At 27.2% G+C, this 18,681-nt stretch overlaps 2 protein-coding genes across 8 annotated transcripts in view; one reads left to right on the forward strand and one right to left on the reverse strand.

The window, feature by feature from the left end:
* LOC111681976 (ras-related C3 botulinum toxin substrate 1) overlaps positions 1–18,681 on the forward strand; it is a 211,839-nt gene that overhangs the window by 140,954 nt on the left and 52,204 nt on the right. The window contains exon 5 of the transcript XR_006940591.1: positions 14,948–15,032. The gene's annotated coding sequence lies outside the window, so the exon portion shown is untranslated. The remainder of the gene's footprint in view (positions 1–14,947; positions 15,033–18,681) is intronic.
* Positions 1–18,681, reverse strand: part of LOC111681975 (basic salivary proline-rich protein 2) — a 35,684-nt gene that overhangs the window by 10,460 nt on the left and 6,543 nt on the right. For 3 of the 7 annotated variants that reach the window (XM_046948889.1, XM_046948892.1, XM_046948891.1), the window contains 7 exons: positions 17,329–18,157; positions 17,149–17,192; positions 11,430–11,622; positions 11,020–11,222; positions 7,959–8,144; positions 3,661–3,693; positions 2,908–3,066 (listed from right to left, as the gene is read on the reverse strand). In XM_046948889.1, coding sequence (XP_046804845.1) covers positions 2,908–3,066; positions 3,661–3,693; positions 7,959–8,144; positions 11,020–11,222; positions 11,430–11,622; positions 17,149–17,192; positions 17,329–18,157 — 1,647 coding nt within the window. The remainder of the gene's footprint in view (positions 1–2,907; positions 3,067–3,660; positions 3,694–7,958; positions 8,145–11,019; positions 11,223–11,429; positions 11,623–17,148; positions 17,193–17,328; positions 18,158–18,681) is intronic. The other 4 variants (XM_046948890.1, XM_023443884.2, XM_046948893.1 and 1 more) reach the window with 2 other exon arrangements.

Genomic DNA, 18,681 nt, shown 5'->3' on the forward strand with positions numbered 1-18,681 from the left:
TTTTTAGCTAATTTTAAAAGTTGTATATGTATCATATTATAAAATCATGTAAATGTTTTCAATCTCATTTTTAATTTGAAATTAAAAAGAGATCGATTTTGGTTTTATTTTTTATATACATATATATATGAAGTCTATTTATGTACTAGTCCCAAATACTTGTTAATAAACCATCGATACATAATCCATATTCTAGTCTAGGTAGGATACGTATAAGTCCATAGATCATGTAGTCGTTAGGCTTGTGATTTACTACATAGTAAATCGACTAGTTCTAAGATTTGTTAATAGTATCATCCATAGACCATTCAATTGACTAGTCCATCCAACAGGCTTATTGATTAACTAGTCCATAGACTAGAAAATGGAATTATACGTAAAAATATATTATCGACTTATCAATCAAGTCCGCAGACAAGTTCATAAACAACTAGTCAAAGTCTAGGTAATAGGTTCGTGAATTGACTAGATATTAGACTAGTTAATATACTAATAAATAGACTAATTAGTACATACATATATATTAGCCCTTGGACTATTCAATAAACTAGACCATAGACTAGTTAATAGTCTGGTCCATACACTAATCAAACTAGTGAATAAACTAATCAAAAATAGTTAAAAGACTAGACAATAGATTAGTCAATAGACTAGTTTATAGACTACTCAAATGATTAGTTAATAGATTAGTTTATAGACTAGTCAATAGACCAGTATTTAGAATAGACAAAAGACTAGTGAATAGATTAATCAAAAGACCAGTCCATAAAACAGTCAATAGACTAGTTTATATAAACAAGTTTTTAGATAGTTAGTTATAGACTAGTTTATAGACTAGTCAATATACAAGTTTATAGTCAAATGATTAGTTAATAGATTAGTTTATATACTAGTCAATAGACCAGTTTATAGAATAGACAAAAGACTAGTTAATAAACTAGTCAAAAGACTAGTCAGTAGACAAGTTTATAAATTAGTAAAAAGACTAGTTAATAGATTAATTTATAGATTAGTTAATAGACAATATACTAGGCCACAGTCTAGTTAATAAACTAGGTCACAAACTAGGTCACTTGTCAATAAAGTAGCTAATAATCCACAGATTATTCAAAGGACTATACATCACAAGATTTGTTCATTAACTAGTCAATTAACTAGCATAGACTAGTCAGGGTAGTCAAGAGACTTATGAAATGATTAGTAAATAAATTAGTTAAGAGACAAGTCCATATGCTAACCAATAAACTAGTAAATTTTCTATTCAATAAACTAGTTAACATACCAGTCAAAGAACTTAAAAATGTACTAGTCAAGGGCTAGTTAATAGTCCTTAAACTAGTCAAACGATTAGATTATACACTTGTTGATGTATTAGTATATACACTAGTTAATATATTAGTTATAGACTAGTCAATAGAACATAGAATAAATACTAAATAAATCCATATACTACAAATAGTCTAGTACATATAATAGTCAATTCTATAGACTACACAATATACGATTCTGCGAATCGATAATATATAAATAACAAAACCAAAAACGTCCATAAAACACTAATTTCTATAAAATCATAACTGTTTATTTAATAACGTACGCAGTTTTGTATGCTTAGGGTTTTTCGTGATCGAATCAGAATGTTTTGTTTCATAAAATGACTAGTCCGATATTAAAACATAATCGATCTAACCTTTATGTACTTTTCATATACATTCTTATTTTCTGATTTATTTTATTAATAATATCGGAGGGTGTTAGTCTGAAAGTTGTATATAGATGTCTATTTAAAATAATTTTCTCTATATACTTAAATATTACATTTAAATTTATAAAAATTTAGTGCACTTATGTATTTTTTGACTTTTTTAGTCCTTTTTAACTTTTATGCGCAATTTTTTAACACAATTTTTTGTCCACATAATTTTAAATATGAGAATTTTTTATATATATTTTACATTAAAAATATTATTTTGTCGACTAGTGTATGAAAGTGTTTTAATTTTTGTGTATGTAGTTTATTTATGTTTTTTGTTTTTTTAATTAATAATACATATTTATTTTTTAGAAATTAATTTATGCAAATGAGCGATAAAGAATTTTTAGCATTTTATAAACTATTTTTAAAGTGTTAGTAGATTTCTATGGAAATTCACAATTTTACTGATCAATTTGATTTAATAATTACTATAGCATTTTTACAATACAAGTGCAAAAATCGTATTTTTTCTTTTTTTGTCGATTTTTTCTAATAGTGCAGTGCTTTCTTGAATTTGAAAAAAATAAAAAAATATTGTGTCTAATTTATTGAAAAAAATAAAAATTTAATATTGAAAAAAGTTCTTTAATAAAACATTAGGGGTTTTTTTGAAAGCAATTAATTTTAGATTTAATTTGATTTTATAAAGATCTAAAATTGAGATCTGAACCTTATGTGTGCTAGAAAAATAAAATTTTGGTCAAATGGTCTTTTGAGATTATTCCTATTAATAACACTTTTGTTAAAAATTAAAATATTAATCTTAGGTCTTGTAAAAATACAAGATCTCTATGTTTTATGGTTGATAACAAGAATATCAAAGAGAAACTTTAATGAGAGATTAAACACAATTTGGATTAGTAATTTAAATGAACATTTTTTCCAATAATAAAATTTTATTTTTTTTGTAATAAAAATAAAAATTTTGTTTTAAAAACGAAACAAATCATAACAAAATTCTAAAAAATGTTCAAAGCAAATTATAAAAACAAAAAATCAAAAACTTAAAATTGTAAAAAAATTAAAAAAATAACTACTCAATAAATGGTGGGAATTTGTAGTTTTTAACTCAACTAAAAAAAATGGTAACAATTTTTTTCTGAATATTTTAGGGAAAAAAAAAACGTGGAATGATATTTATAGAATTTTACCTGAGCTGGTGGTGTAGTTAAAGGTACACCATGTTCAATATTTTTCAAATAATCCTTGTCATCAAAGATTTTCTTTTCACCGCCACCAGGCTTGTGCTTAACATTGTCCAAAGAACCAACTTTACTTTGTGCCTTAATTTCAAGTTTTTGTGTTTGAATCTGAAATTTTTCAATTACCGAAAATAATTTTTATGGGCATAAAATAACGATAAAGACATTTTCTTAAACAAACGATTGAAACAACACAAAAACAAAACGTAACGAAAATCAATTTTGGACAGAAAGAAAACTATAGTTTAAATGAAAATTTTATATACAAGATATTCGAAATATATAATTCCTTTTATTTTAACTAAAAAAAATTTAACATAATTTTTTTCTTTTTTTTCAAAACAACTTACAGCTTTTGTGCTTATTTTTCAATACTTCTTTTTTTTGTCACACATAGTACATAAACAAATATAAGTTTTTAGTTTTTCGAATTAAAAAAAAACTTTATTACTTTTTCAAATTTACAATACAAATCATCAAAACTCATCAAAAAAAAAAAAAAAACTAAAATAGTAGTAAATACTAAATAAACAATCGAGAAAAGAACAGTGAATTTTGGTGTAATTAAATGAATTTTTTTTGTTCAGTACAAAAATTGCAATTTTAGTTGTCTCAAGTAAAATATTTAAATGCTACAAACATGAAAACAATACAAAGCAAAATAAAAATTGAGTTAGTTTTTTCTTCTCTAAAACTACTTACATCCTTAGCTGGTGGTTCAGGCTCTTTAGACTCCTTATTTATTTTTGTTTTTTTTTCATAATTATTTGTATTATATAAATAAATATGGCGTGTTTAAACAATTTGTTAAATTGAATTGTTTATTAAGAGCATTTTTTGTTATTTTTTTGTTAAAAATTAGAAAAAAAGGAATAAGAAAATATAAATAAACAAAATTTCATTCATAATAACAAAATAGTTGTTTTTTTAGTTTCAAATACATAAATAGTGTTTAGAAATTTTGTAGACATAATGAAGAGACTTAATGAATAATGATAAATAAAGTAGTATTCAATTCACAAGCACTGTTGTATTGTTGTATAATAAAATTTTTACAACAATATGTCGATATAACATAGTTTGTGAATTGTATATAAAGATACGTTTACACCTATCGAATATTTGACGAAAATGACATGACTTTAATTTACCAAAATCATGTCAGACCAAAGCGACATTCACAAGGAAATAGTGGTCACATCTTTATCGTCAAATATTTGAAAGATTTGTACGTACCTTAAGTATGTATAATATTATTTACAAAGGTATAGTAAATGTATTTAAGTATATAGAATAATTCTTATGAAATAAAACAATACGATTTCCTAAGTTCAAACATATTCTTAATGGTTGTAATAGGTACTCTTTTAAAGCAGCAATTTCCTTAAGGTTCTATAAGTTTTTACTATTAATAGTCCTAGAGTTGAGGTGGATAATACACTTAGTTACAGTTCTCAGTGACAAAATAAATTACACTTTGTAATCTGTATGAAATGGTCGCAAATTTTTGTCTTTTAAATCTGTGATAAACCGTTGTCAGATCTTACAACATTGGTAGAAAATTTTTTTGTTTAACTATAGTGCAAAATTACGATTTTTGTCTTACGAACGTTATCCTAAGAAGCACTTATGTCAATATTGCTTATTGAACATTTTCTTACATTGTAAGATCTTACAACCGTGTATACATAGCTTTAGTAAGTATTTGTGAACCTCTTATGTAAGAATGTAATCCTAGTAATCCGCATGTAAGAGTGAAAAATAACGGCTATAGGTAATACAATGCTTTAAAATTATTATTTCAAACAATGTTTTATAGAATTTTATTAAAACTGCATTTAGAATTAAAAAACAAAATATTTTTCTAAACTTTCGGTATAATCAAATAGATATTTTTATTAAAAAAATTTTAAAATTCGATTAGAAGTTTTGACTTTAATCAAATCAATTACCATTCTTCGCTATTATTTCATATTTTTCGAAATCGTTAAGCTTTTTCGCATTTTAGAATGCAAATTTTTCTAAAATGTAAACATTTATTTCTAATTAATTAAACCATTCATCTTTTGAACTGTTCTGAACTGACTTGTCTGGGTAATTCTTATTTTTAGTATTAAATAATCACTTTATAGCGAAACTATATCTTGCACATTATCCCCGGGGCCATGTTACCCTGATGAAAGAACCCATCTTGGTATTATTGCAATCCCGGGAAAAAGAGGTTCTAACAGTACCTCACTGCCGCTAGAAATGAGTTGGTGTTGAATACAAGATTCATAAATTGATATAAGGGTCTTGCCAGCTTGTATACCTAGAAGGATTGTGTCAGATATTTTTACCTATTAGTATGTCGGATGAATGAGAAAAAAAGATCACTGTGAAATAAGGGTCACATGGCAGGTGTTCACGTTATGCACATCGATATTACTTAGTTTTTTTCGGCACTTTTTACCAATCTTAGAAGTATCGTAAAACTTCCCGGATATGAGGCCTTGTTTGATAACATTCGAAACAAAGTTACTGAAGATAAAGCCAAAATTGCCATTTTTATGTTATACGCCCAAAATTATCAATAATTGGGCTTTTAAGTTGTTGTATCAATATCCAACCTTTAGAAATTCTAATACAAATTTATATTTGCAAAAATTACAAATCGGAGAAGAGCCAATATAGTATTTTTTATACCCACGCCTATAGGTGGGGTAGATAAATATATATCTGGTAGACGGACGGGGTGGGTTTGAATCCCATCTCAGGCACTCGTTAAGAAGCGCACAACAGGCCAAATAGAGGCCTAGGTGTATTTTTTCGTAAGGAGTGAGATCGAAAAATTCTTAACATACATATATGTTTATAAAAAAGAAACCACTAAACTTACAGCTTTATTTTTTTTATTTGATTCAAAATATTATTACAATTTACAAAAAAAAAAATATATATTTTTATAGTTTTAATCACTAGTGATGAAATTTTGAACCCTTTTCGGAAACCCTTCCATTAACGTTTTTATAGTGCTTTCTGTCACTTTTCTCGTACATGTAGTCCATCTCCGTTTAAAATCTACCACACTTTTGGATACCTTTTTTGTACTCTTCAATTCTCTTTTAACAAGAGCCCAATATCTCTCCACTGGCCTTAGCTCCGGGCAGTTTGGAGGATTTGCCTCTCTTGGTACAAATACCACATTATTGTTCTTGTACCACTCAAGGGCTTGTTTACCATAGTGACAGGATGCCAAGTCAGGCCAAAAATAAGTGGACAAATTATGAAGTCTTATGAATGGAAGCAGCCTTTTTTGTAAACATTTATAGAGCCCGTATTTATAGAGCCCGTTGTAACAAATGATTGGCTTCTTTTGCCGCAACTGCATATTGCTTGCCATACCAAGAACTTTCTAGGAAATTTTGTCTGCTTTTGGGTCCTAAACTTTTCTTCAACATTCCCTCGAGCATCAGCAACATAAAACTTTTGACCTGGAAGTTGCGAAAAATCTGCCAGAACATACGTTTCGTCATCCATTATGCAGCAAGAATATTTTTTTATAAAACTTGACTTCAATTTCCGTGCTCTGTTTTTGGCCTCTAAATTTTTAGCAGCGTTCCTGTCAGGAACTTTTTGAGCCTTGTATGCTTTAACTTTTCGTACCAAATAGTCCGAGCACTGAGCTAACCGAGCTGCTTTCCTACCGGATGTGTTGGGAGCTCTTTTGAAAATGCGTTCTACTTTTTGGCTTTAGAAACATCATGTGGACCATTCCTTCTACCTGAACCAGGTTTTCTATCAACTGACAAGTTCTCCCGGTACTGTTTAATAACATTGGAAACAGTTTGACGGCAGACCTTTGTATGCTTGGCCAACTTTTTGTAAGACCAAGTTGGGTTTAGTTGAAAATATTTAATAATTTCTGTACGCACTTTTTTCTGGTCACTCATTTTAATCAGATTAACAAAAAAATTAATATAATTGACATTACACATAATAACTGACATGTTTTTCAAAGGTAACTTGATCAAAAAAAAAAAATCAAATAATACTTTGGTTGAAAAATGTAATGAAAAACGTGTGTTAAGAATTTTTCGATCTCACTCCTTATTTGATGTATATACTTCATCCTTTTTTCAAAATAACTAAATAATGAGATATTGATTCTTTAAAACTTTCTAAATATAGTTTGGTGATAAGGGGACGTATCTGAAAATCTTTTTAACTTATAAAAATGCAAATAGGTTCATAACTGATCTGATCTGCATTATTTTTTTCCAAATCGTTTGACACTTATAGATTAGTAATATCTAAAGAATTAGGAATAAGAAGTTATGATAACAACATTATTTACTAAAACAGGAAATACTTGAACACCCTAGAATAGCAGCTTCGGTAGGACCGGTAGCTTTTACTCTGAAGAGATTATTATCTGCTTTAGACAATTATTTTGCTAAAAGTTATAAAATTTATTTTAATATTTTATATAATAATATTGACATTCACAAATGAAATTAATCGAAACAGCTAATATTTATTTCAATTTAGAATTTCTGCTTTATAAGAAAAGACAAGAACAAAAAAACAAACTGGTATAAAATGGTTTCAGATGAAATGACTGCCAATTTAAATTTTGCAAGAAAAATTAATAAACATAATTAAATAATACTTAGTAAAAATTACATGCATTTGTTCTCTATGTGAATTAATAAATCACAAAATAAAACACATGCCTTTCTTTTAAAAAAAGAGAAATTAACTTTAAAAATTAAAAGTTAATATATCAATAACATGCTAAAAGACCTAAATTAAAAACTTTTTTTAACAATAAATATAAATAAAATACAATACAATAAATTTAAAAATGCATGCTTTACTTAAGACTTAAAACCATAATAAAATACCTTTTCTATTATATATATAAAATATAATAAGATTTTTCGTTTTTCTTTTCTTAAAATGTTTACCAATTAATCTTTTTCTAAACATGATGTCATGTCATTTTACATAAAACTCACCTTGATGTCACCACCACCGGGTTGATGTTTGACATTATCTTTCGAACCGACTTTAGGTTTAGCCTTATCCTTGAAATCAGTTTTAATTGTTTCAATTTTCTTATCACCACCGCCTGGCTTATGGCTGGCATTTTCTAAGGAACCAATTTTCGATTTGGCATTCCATTGTAATTTTGTTGAAATTATCTAAATTTGTTTTTTTTCCAAATTAATTAAATGTTATATAGATATTTAAAAAACGATATTGATGAGCTTGAACATGAGCTGTGGACTATCACTGAAATGTTGTTTTGTTGTATGTAACCAGAATAATGAAGTTTGTAGTTGTAAGTCTCGAATGCTTTTTTCTGTATTAGTGTATTATTATATAAAATGTAAATTTCATAATCTAAACTTAATCGGAATAATATTATACATCTACATACAGATAATATCTTTTAATCAAATTTCTTTAAAGAAATCAATGTCATTTATAAGAAAATGTCACTCCTTAGTAATAAAATTACACAATTTTATGTATTTTTTTCTTATTTAATGTTATAAAGCGAAAAAAATGAGATTTTTTTTTAAATAAAACAACTAAAAGTGTTTTCAAAAACATGTATATGTTCTACTACTCGTACTAGTGAGATGTCTCAATATTTAATCAACCGTGAAATTAAAAATTACAAAGAAAAAAAAAAGAACTAAACCTACATAAAAGAAAATCATAAATTGGTTTTTGTCTAAATACATAAAGTGCTTTTGTTTGTCTGTGTTTTTTTTTTCATTAATTTCAAAAATACTCTTAAGAAATTCTGGGTACAAACTACTTTTTGATGTTTGAAAGTGTTTTAAAGAGAAAAATGAAATATTTTTAAAATAATTTTATATTTGTTAAAAAAAAAATACTTAAGCTACGGTCACATTATATCCCAGCAAAAAATTTGTAAAGTATTTAGTATTTATTTCATCGAAAATACAAAAAATGAATTTTACAACTTTTAAACTACCACTTTCTGTAATGTGAATTGTATTTGAAATATTATTAATTAGAATTATTTGTAATTGCAAAATTATCAAATACAAATGTTGTTAATTGAAAAATTATCAATTACATTAAGATTAACAGAAATTTTGGGAAAAGGTAATTTAAAAGTAATGTAAGAAAAATCAATTACAAATAATTAAATTACAATTACATGAAATTTGTAATTATCAGGGAAACCAAAATATGCAAATTCATATTTTTTTATTATAAACTCTTGGACAAGATATTAACACGTTTCAGAAGAATTAAAGAATTTTGGCATATATTTTTGTTAGAGCATATTTTTGCATATTTTACCCATAAAAGCATGACTTGACTTTTGTAGTCTATTTAAGGCATATCTTAATATTTTGCACATTATTTTTTAGTTTTGTAACTTTAAAATTTTTTTTTATATTTTTTTTAATTTTATTGAATTTTACAAAATTGTTATAAAATTGATAACTTAATTATTGGAGTTTATGACCACAATTTTAGAAGCTTTATATTCAACTTTTAGAAATGTGCCAAACTTTGTAGTTTGAAATTGGTTATTTTTGGGACCAAATGTGGCGTCATGTTATTCATAAATCTTATATGATAAATCTTATATGATAAAATAAAAAATTTAATATTGATTATTTCATTACATTTTTGAGCCTTTAAAACTTTTATTATTTTTTAAATTTTAAGATCATATTTTTAGCTTTTACTGCATATTTTTAGAGCATATTTTTGGTTTTCCTGCTAATTATAAATCATTTCCGCCAAACTCTTTATAAAAAAGCAATGTCGAAATAAATGCAAACTAAAACATAAAGGTTATTCACGGTTGTCTCGTTATCGGGTTATATAGATAAAAGTTTAGATCAACAAAAACGAATATATGTAGAAAAAAGTAGAAAAGGAGCATTAAATTCTTAAAAATTACTACCAATAACTTGACCAGAAGCTTTATAGGGAAAGCAAGCTAGACAGACGGACAGAAAATTATTCTAAATCGTAAGGCCCTATTCTTAAACACATATGTTTTATAAACCTTTAATAAAACAAAATTTTGTTTATGAACAAAATAAATGAATCAAAAAAGTTCCAAGTTTTTTTAATTCGATATTTCTAACATGATTTATCATCAGCGGTTGAGTTAAAATTTACAAATTTCAAAAATTATAAAAAAAGTCTTTATATTTTTAATTTAGCTTAAGCTCCCGATCTATCTGAATGTTACAAATAACACAGGCCAACAAAATTTGTAAAATGTCGAACTCCTGAGACCGATATCGTGATGTTATAGTACCTCGAATGTTGCTTTATTAGAAACTTTTTGTCAAATTTCAGGACATGATATGTCGAAAACCTGATGTGATGTATTAATTCTGAGAAGCTGTTCCAACTTTTGGTCTCTGGATTTAAAATTTGTAGGCCTATAATTATAATATATAATTCTATAGCTAACCAAACGTGAATAACTTTATGTTTTATTTAAACTATTTAAATAGTTACGTTTATTTCATTAGATATTTGTCCTATGTGACCGTATGCAATTCATTATAACTACACTGTTTATAATTGAGTTTAAATTCCAATTATAATTTAATAACAATTTAAATCGGCGTAGTTGAAATACTTAATATGATAATGATAATATTTTCAGGGAGTGATTACAAAAATAATGATCTTCTAAATTATTGATAAGATTAAATTAACTTTTAATAACTCATTTTTAAAATTTTTTTCATATTAGGCAATTAAAATTTTTAAAAGCAAGTAACTTCTAATGTAATTAAAATAATACTTAATTACTATTACTTGTAATTGTAATTTAAATATCATTAATTACTTCATAATTACAAGTAATAGTACAATTGCTTTTAATAAAATGTAATTGAAAATCTTAATTAAAAGTTGCAACTTACTTTTAATCGTAATTGAAATATTACTTTTTACAATTACTTGTAATTTAAAGATCATTCTTAACAATCATCATTATTTTTATAATCTGATCCCATATTTCTTCAGAACCCCTAAATTCCTTTAGAGTTTCAAACATACCTTTTTCTCACCGCCTTTTGGTGTATATTTATCATTTTTAGCTTCAATTCTTGGGGCGGCTTTAATTTCAATTTTCTTTGATTCGATTTTAACATTGCCACCACCTGGCTTGTAGCTAGCATTATCGAGTGATCCAATTTTGGAGCGTACGGCCTTCAAATTAGGTGAAGGAGCGTGTCCAACTTGAATTTTATTCATTGGAACTAGAAATAAAAGAAACAAAGTTGCAATTATTAAGCTAAGATTGTTAACAAATTTTTTTAAAATCTTTTCAATTTCAAATTAGAACTTCTATTTTTTAAAATCTTTCTTTTAATTTAAAATTATCATTTCCGAATATAAAAAAGCAAATGGGAATTTCCAAATGCTGAACTTTTTTAATGAAATTATAATTTCTCTTTGAAACTCACCTTTTTTAACTGGTTCCGGTTCAGGAGTCTTAGCAAGTAGCAAACGATTACGTGAAGTACTACGTGATTTTGAAGATTTATTAGATGGTGTAGTACTTGGTGGTCGTGAAGTTGTAGCTGACTTTTCTGGTTTCGATGATACCGATGTTGGGGTTTTAGCTGGTGAATTAGGCGAACCAGGTCCGTTGCGTTCCTATAATATAAAAAAAAGAAATTAATTAAATTATAATTTTTTCAATAGACTTTTTTTCAATAATCCATCTTTAAATTACAAATAAATAGTTAGTATCAGCCGTTATAATTAAATGCATGTTAATATGAAAGTTATTCTCAATTCCTCTTGTTATCACCCAAGTATATAATTATATAATAATTAAACAAATTATTTCCTTTTATTATAATTTGTTTAAATTACAGCAATTTCGTTGTCGGCTAGTAAAAAACTAAACAGTGATGTCTTTCACTCTTTGCCAAGTTCTGACAAATTTCTTGACTTGATTTTGTTGACTGAAATAAATTTTCGCTATAAAGGACTAAAAAATATTTAAGTTTTCATGTTGTTTTATCGATGGTGTTGCATGTATGTGTATGATTTTACATGTTTTGTATATATTTTTCTTTTTTTCTTCTCCTTTTTTTATTGTTATTTTAATGGTTGTAGTTGTTTTAGAAAATACAAAAAAAAAAACTAGTTGATAAATTACATTTATCTAGAAACTGTGTTGAAGAATAAACAAAAATGAAAGTATGACTCCTTCAATTAGATATGACAATACAAAAAAAAAAAAAAGGAAATGAATTATACAAACTATTCATAAAGAGTTTTAATATACATGTTTATGAATATTCAAAAAACTTGATATTACACTCAAAAGAAAATTTTAGTAAAGGATTGTAATGGATAGGTATAGGTGCTGAATTATAGACAGACCATTATAGCTAATCTGTACCGAATACAATTGATTCCTTCGAATTGTTGTATTGCCCAATTAATATCCTGAATACTTGGTCAGGCATTAAAGTCCGTCCAACTATTACTAATATCGATCGATGTAGAATACTTTTTGGGATATGATTTACTTTTGAATAATTTATCCGAAATTGGCATAATTCGTTTTTGATCTCAAAAGTTATTCTCGCTTACAAAATATATTACAAAATACATTTTTATGGATGTTTTTCCAATAAAATATATCATTTGGACTCCTGATTTTGCATACTAAATCCGAATCAATTATTTTGTACTAAGTACGAGTTAGTTCCTTTCTCTTCTTTTCCTCACGTGCATTTTATTTAATATTGATATAAAATCTGGTGTTTATCGACTTTTCTTATTCGCATTACACCTATCGTGCTTTCAACAGACAGATCCAGACAGATAGACTTCGAATCAAATTAGGTTCCAGATTTGAAAGTTTTGAGGTTATTAATCCACTTTTCTTAAGAACACAACACAAACTCTTATCAAATAAACGACAACATTTAAAGACGTGATACACAGTTGTCAGATTTAACAACATTGTTAGTAAAATGTTGAGAAAATGTCTAACAATCGTCTGAACGTACAAATTTTCTATTGCAACGTTGTCAGAAGAGGCTTTACTGACAATATTGGATGACAAAAGTTGTAAGTTTACACTGTTATTAGACATTTTATTGCCAACGTTGTCTGACATTTTCGACGTTTTTTTCGATTTTTACAAATTTTAAAAATATTTTTCAGAAAGAAGAAAAATATCTATTTCATGTTTTTTTTATTTTTTTGTAATTAATTTTTCCATTTTTGAAAAAAAAATTCCAGCTTTGTGGAAAGTTCTAATAAAAAACAGTGCAATTTTTCCCCTTTTCGTCTAGGAAAACTATTTTTTAAAAATTAAGTTTACAAAATATTCCGCGTTTAAATCAATATATCAAAGATATAGCTCATACGATTCAAATCAGCATTGATTTGTTGGGGAATATTGTTTCTTCAAAAAGTACCAAACAATTTGCCCAAATTTGATCCTATAGTGGCCTTAGTACCAAATTGCAAAAGAATATACTAATCTCTATATTTTGTGTGAGTAAATAAACTATTTTTAAAATTAAAAAAGAAAAATCCCGTTTTACCCCTTTTTGGTACTTTTTTCACCAAAGAAATGGCAAATATTTTGTTTAAATAAATTTTACAGAGTTAGTCCGTATAATAGGTATATTTAATAAGAATATGTCAATAAATCGAAAGAAGTTTTCTTAATGTGCTACAAAAAAGTATCAAAAATAGTACCAAAAATGTTACCAATACAAAAAAAGTACGAAATTTTGAAAGATGTGTCCAAAAAATTTTCAAATTTTTTTTTATGCTTATGAGGTAAAAAGTTTAAACTACTTAAAAAAGGGATCAATGTCACCTTTGTTACAATTTTCACCCTTTTTAAAGTACGAATTTCGAAAAAGCATTAAGATAGATTTGACGGAAAAGACGTAATCACTATTTTTGTATTTGTATTTGTTTTTTTTTTTTTTTTGATCTTACACGATTTTTGTAATAGCAAATGATATCGAAATTCAAAGGAAGTAAAAATGACAATTTTTTAGGGTCAAATATTTGATAGATGTGAAGATAGCTTTAATAAATTTTCTTAATAAATAGGTGAGAATCAAACCCATAACTTTGAAATTAAATAATTAGTAGTGTGACTTTAAAATTTCATTAAAATAGTTAAAATGGTAATGTATTTGTTATTTTCTAGTCAAAATTTTTGAGTGTAATTACATATTTGGAAAGAAAAAACAAACTTTATTGTTAACCATATTTCAATATAAAAACATACCTTCTTTATCTTTTTTTTTTTTTTTTGTATATATTATCTATATGTAAGTTATTCTTACTAGGACGAATATGTCAGTGAAAATTTATTATAACTTTAGCTTTACTTTCTGTTACAATAATTTTATTTATATATTTTTTTGTTGAAATGTAATATTGACAAGGTAAAAATTTATTATCACGTTTACAAATTTCTATAAACACAATTGGAGTATGTTGATTTGTTTTAAAAAAGAAAACACCTGTTTTATAAAATTTTTTAGTTGTTGATATACAAAATTTGTTTTTTTTTAATTTTTTTATTTTCAATATCTTTCCGTTACAATTTTAAAATGTATTCTTAAGACACCGTTTACGTCTGCCTGTCTAAAACGTTCTGTAAACAAGAGTTTTTCTTTTGGTTTATTGAAACCTCATAAAAATGATTTTCTTTCTTATTTAGAAAATGTTTAATAAAGCGTAACGCTTTTTTGTGTTGGGTTTGTTATTATTGGCATTTTGTTCTTTAAATTTTCTTAAATTTAGTTGCTTTTCATTGTTTAATTTTCTTATTTGTTGATCTTAATTGCCAAATAATGAAATTTTTCTAGTTTTCTTAATGTAATTTGTTATTAAGTAGTTTGCGTAGGTTTTTTTAATTATTTATTTTTTGAAAGTTATTTTGTAATGTTTGAAAATTAATTGTTTTTTTTTTTTCTTTCTTTTTCAGAATTTTATTTGTTAAACTTTAAAATTGTCAGTTTATGAGATTTCATGGAACATATATTTTAACTATTACATCATTTATTATTTGGGTAAGTTCTAGTTTTATTTTTTATATATTTTAAAAATACCTTTTTTGGTTTTAATTTAAATCACTTAGTAATTTAATTAAATGACTATCGCTTAGTAAAATCGTTTGATATAAAATAGAGCTTTAAATGAAAGACAAAAATTTAATTCGCGAATATTGGTTTTCCCTACACTCATCTTATGCAGTATGTTATGCAAGAGATTACTGTTCATAAACATTCGTTTTAATCGCAAGTATAGAACTCTAAAAATCTACGACTATGTGAATGTAGGTTCAGTTCAGCGGTTTAGCTAAAATTGTCTAAAACGTTAAATAAATACGGGCCCTAAAATTTATATTTTTGGTTTTCCCTAATCGGCACATCGGACACCCATCAGACATTTTTTTTCAAATAAAGATTTTAAAAATTCCACACGTTGAACAAACTTTTAATAACATAAGTCGAACATTAATTGACCGTAAAATAGGATTGATCAAAATAAGAATATAATAAAAATATTTACCCCCCCCATTTCTACCGGATTAATTTTTTTAAGAAGTTAATTACATATTTGTTTACAGCTTGTTGGTTAGTCTTTTCCTAAGGGGACCATAGCTACTTTTTTGAGGCGTTCTCGAATTAAAACCTCAATACATATTTTTAATTTTTGTTTCTTGATTCGGATACCTAGATATGTCGACTTTAGTTTTATCCATTTCAATGTTTCACATGTCATCTAAATGTACATCATTTTTTAACTTTTCCGAACTGACCAAAAATGGCGATATCAACCCACCCATGGGTTGAATTCGCATAGGGTAAGGTAGGTTTTCCGTTGGTAAAATAAATTTATTGTTTCTTAACACAATTTGCGACTTATTTCTATATTTTAAAAACATTTTGCTCTACATCGCAGGGATCCCTTGTATTTGGCGTATGTGCCCCAGGGGCAGTTCAGGAGTTTAAATTAACTTGTTTTCGTACTTCAAATTATGATTCTGAAAAAATTATAATCTTTTTTTCACTATTTTTGAAATTCTATTACCAACCAATATATTTTTTCAATCACGAAAATTTAAAAATTTAGCACAAAAAATTTATACAGTTAAATATTTTCACGGCCCTTTAAAAAACAATTTATTTTGTCTGCCTAACTATCATATGTAAAATTAATTTTTCAAACTTTTAATGAAGATAGACAACTGATAAAAACACAAGTTCTACTTTTTTCCAAATGTTCTATTTTAAAATTTGGGCAAAATTTGAGGACTTTTGTTCTTTTGGTGTTCTAGATATACATTTTTTAGTTTAATACATGCCCTTATTATGTATCCTTCAATTACCTAAATGTTCACAGGGATGTGAAAGTTGTTTATTCAAAATTTGAGAATTCTAGCTTTAAGAATTTCTAAGATCTCAGACGAATTTTTATATTTTATTCATATGGGATGCCACGCCCACTATTGCTATATTCAAAACTTCAAAAGTTTTAAAGTTCAAATACAATGTTCAAATGGAGATACAGTTCCAGTTTTTGAAATAATACTTATTTTATAAGGGGGCATGCCACCTGACACCTGTGCCTTCCTGACACACAGAGAGACACCGTTAAAATTAAAAAAATTCAGACGAAGTTTTATGTTTTATTCATTTGGGGAGCCAAAAGTTTTAAAATTCAGACAACATTTTTTTCAGAAATATCAGTCGTACAGACAGAGGTACTGTGGAAGTTTCTGAAATAACACAGAGAGACTCTGCTGAAATTTGAAAAAAAGGTCCAACCATTAGGACGTACACAGACTTGAAATAAATATATAGTTATATTTATTATATTATAGATATATAGATTTGTAGAAGTTAAGTGAGATTGAAATCTGATTGATCTCTACCGCCATAGTTTAGAAGGTATCCCACATCTATTCGATATTCGGGATAAAATTTGTCCATTCTCTCGCTTACAAAGGGGAAACTAAAGTGACGATTGTCTTCACCATCGTCTGCAAAGAGTACATCATTGACGAAAGTCGAAAAAAGCCAACCAGGTGGTTAGATATAAATGGAAATCATTGTCATTTTCGAATGCATTGACTCAGTCAGTGTAATAATTTATAATTTTCTAAAACAAAATTTCACTTACCTTCTCCTGAGTTGACTCATCAACACCACTGTCATTATCACCTTCTGTAAGAAGAAAATTAAAATACATTAGATTTTTATTTAAAAACTTTTTCTCTACAAAATACAATACACTCCAAAATGGCTTCAAAATATAAGCGAGTAACGTATACTAATTTAAAAAACAAACTGTATTTCTTACTAGATAATTCTACTTTTTTCGGTTTGTTTGATGTTGTGTCTGAAGTTGAGGGCTCTTCAATAATTGACTTTTGCAGACTTGTATCATTGGCATACGAATCAGGAGAAGTCAGTGACAAGTCACTAGTTTTTGCAGTTAAAGGTGATTCAAAATCTTCTTTAAAAGGTGGTTCGATTTCTTCGATTAGTGATTGACCCATAGGATCGTTTTTGAGATATGTAGAGGTTTTAAGAGGTGTAACAGCTTGACCCATAATGACATCATCGTCATCATTATTGGACATCGATGAGGGTGGACGTTGTGGTGGTTGTAGGGACTGTTGCGAAGGAGGTCTTGCTTGAGGTTGTTGTTGCTGCTGCAGCGACTGTTGTGGTTGCTGTTGTTGCTGCTGTTGTGGTTGCTGTTGTTGTTGTTGCGTTTGAGTATTTGGTGGCTGTCCAGGTGGTCGATTAAAGGGTGGTCTGGACTGTGGATTACCGGGAAAAGGATTCTGTGGTCTATTGGTTTGCGGCTGCCCTGGCGCCTGTGGTGGCCATGGAAAAGCACCTTGGGGTCTAGGTGCACCTTGACCTGGTGGACTTTGTTGTCCACTACCACTTTGAGGGCGAATTTGTGGATTTTGTGGTCCAGGACCACCAGGTCTTGGACCTGGTGCACCGGGACCCATTAATAAGTTTCCACGACTATCCATAGTACGTAAGGGTGGTGGTGGTCCACCGGGTCTAACGTTTTGTTGCATAGGTGGACCTCCCGGTCTAGGTGGTTGACCCATTGGCCTGGGTGGCATGCCTCCCGGAAATGGTGGCCGTGGTGGACCGGATGGTCTCATCTAAGTAATAAAATATTTAATATTATTTTACAACAGAAGTAAAACTATTGTGTGCAGTAATACTGTGCTGTCGAAACTTAAATCGCTACTAAATCTTTACTTCGTGATTTTGTTTACCATTTAATGATATTCATAAAATCAATGTCTATTTGTACTTTTAAGAGTTGTGCATTAATGACAAATTTTGAGGTTTAATTTACATTTAAGGAATTTTTGTCATGAAATTCAGTTTCCAGTTGTAACATGACCCAAATTATTTGAGTCTTTTTTCCTTTTGGCTTGGTTTCTTTAATATTTTACATAGATACATATGTATTTAACTATTTGTTTTTTCTTTATCAATCATTTATTGATTTAACAAAGTATTTTTTTTCGTGGCCCAAAACTAACCACAAAACTAAACTAATAAAAACCAAAAAAAAAAAAAAAAAATATATATATATAAATAAAATTATTAGAATTACAATAAATTTAGTTTGTAAAATTTATTGTTTAACATTAAAAAACAAAAACTTCAAAAAGCT

Source organism: Lucilia cuprina, chromosome 4 (genome assembly GCF_022045245.1).
Source record: "Lucilia cuprina isolate Lc7/37 chromosome 4, ASM2204524v1, whole genome shotgun sequence".
Taxonomy (NCBI): Eukaryota; Metazoa; Arthropoda; class Insecta; order Diptera; family Calliphoridae; genus Lucilia; species Lucilia cuprina.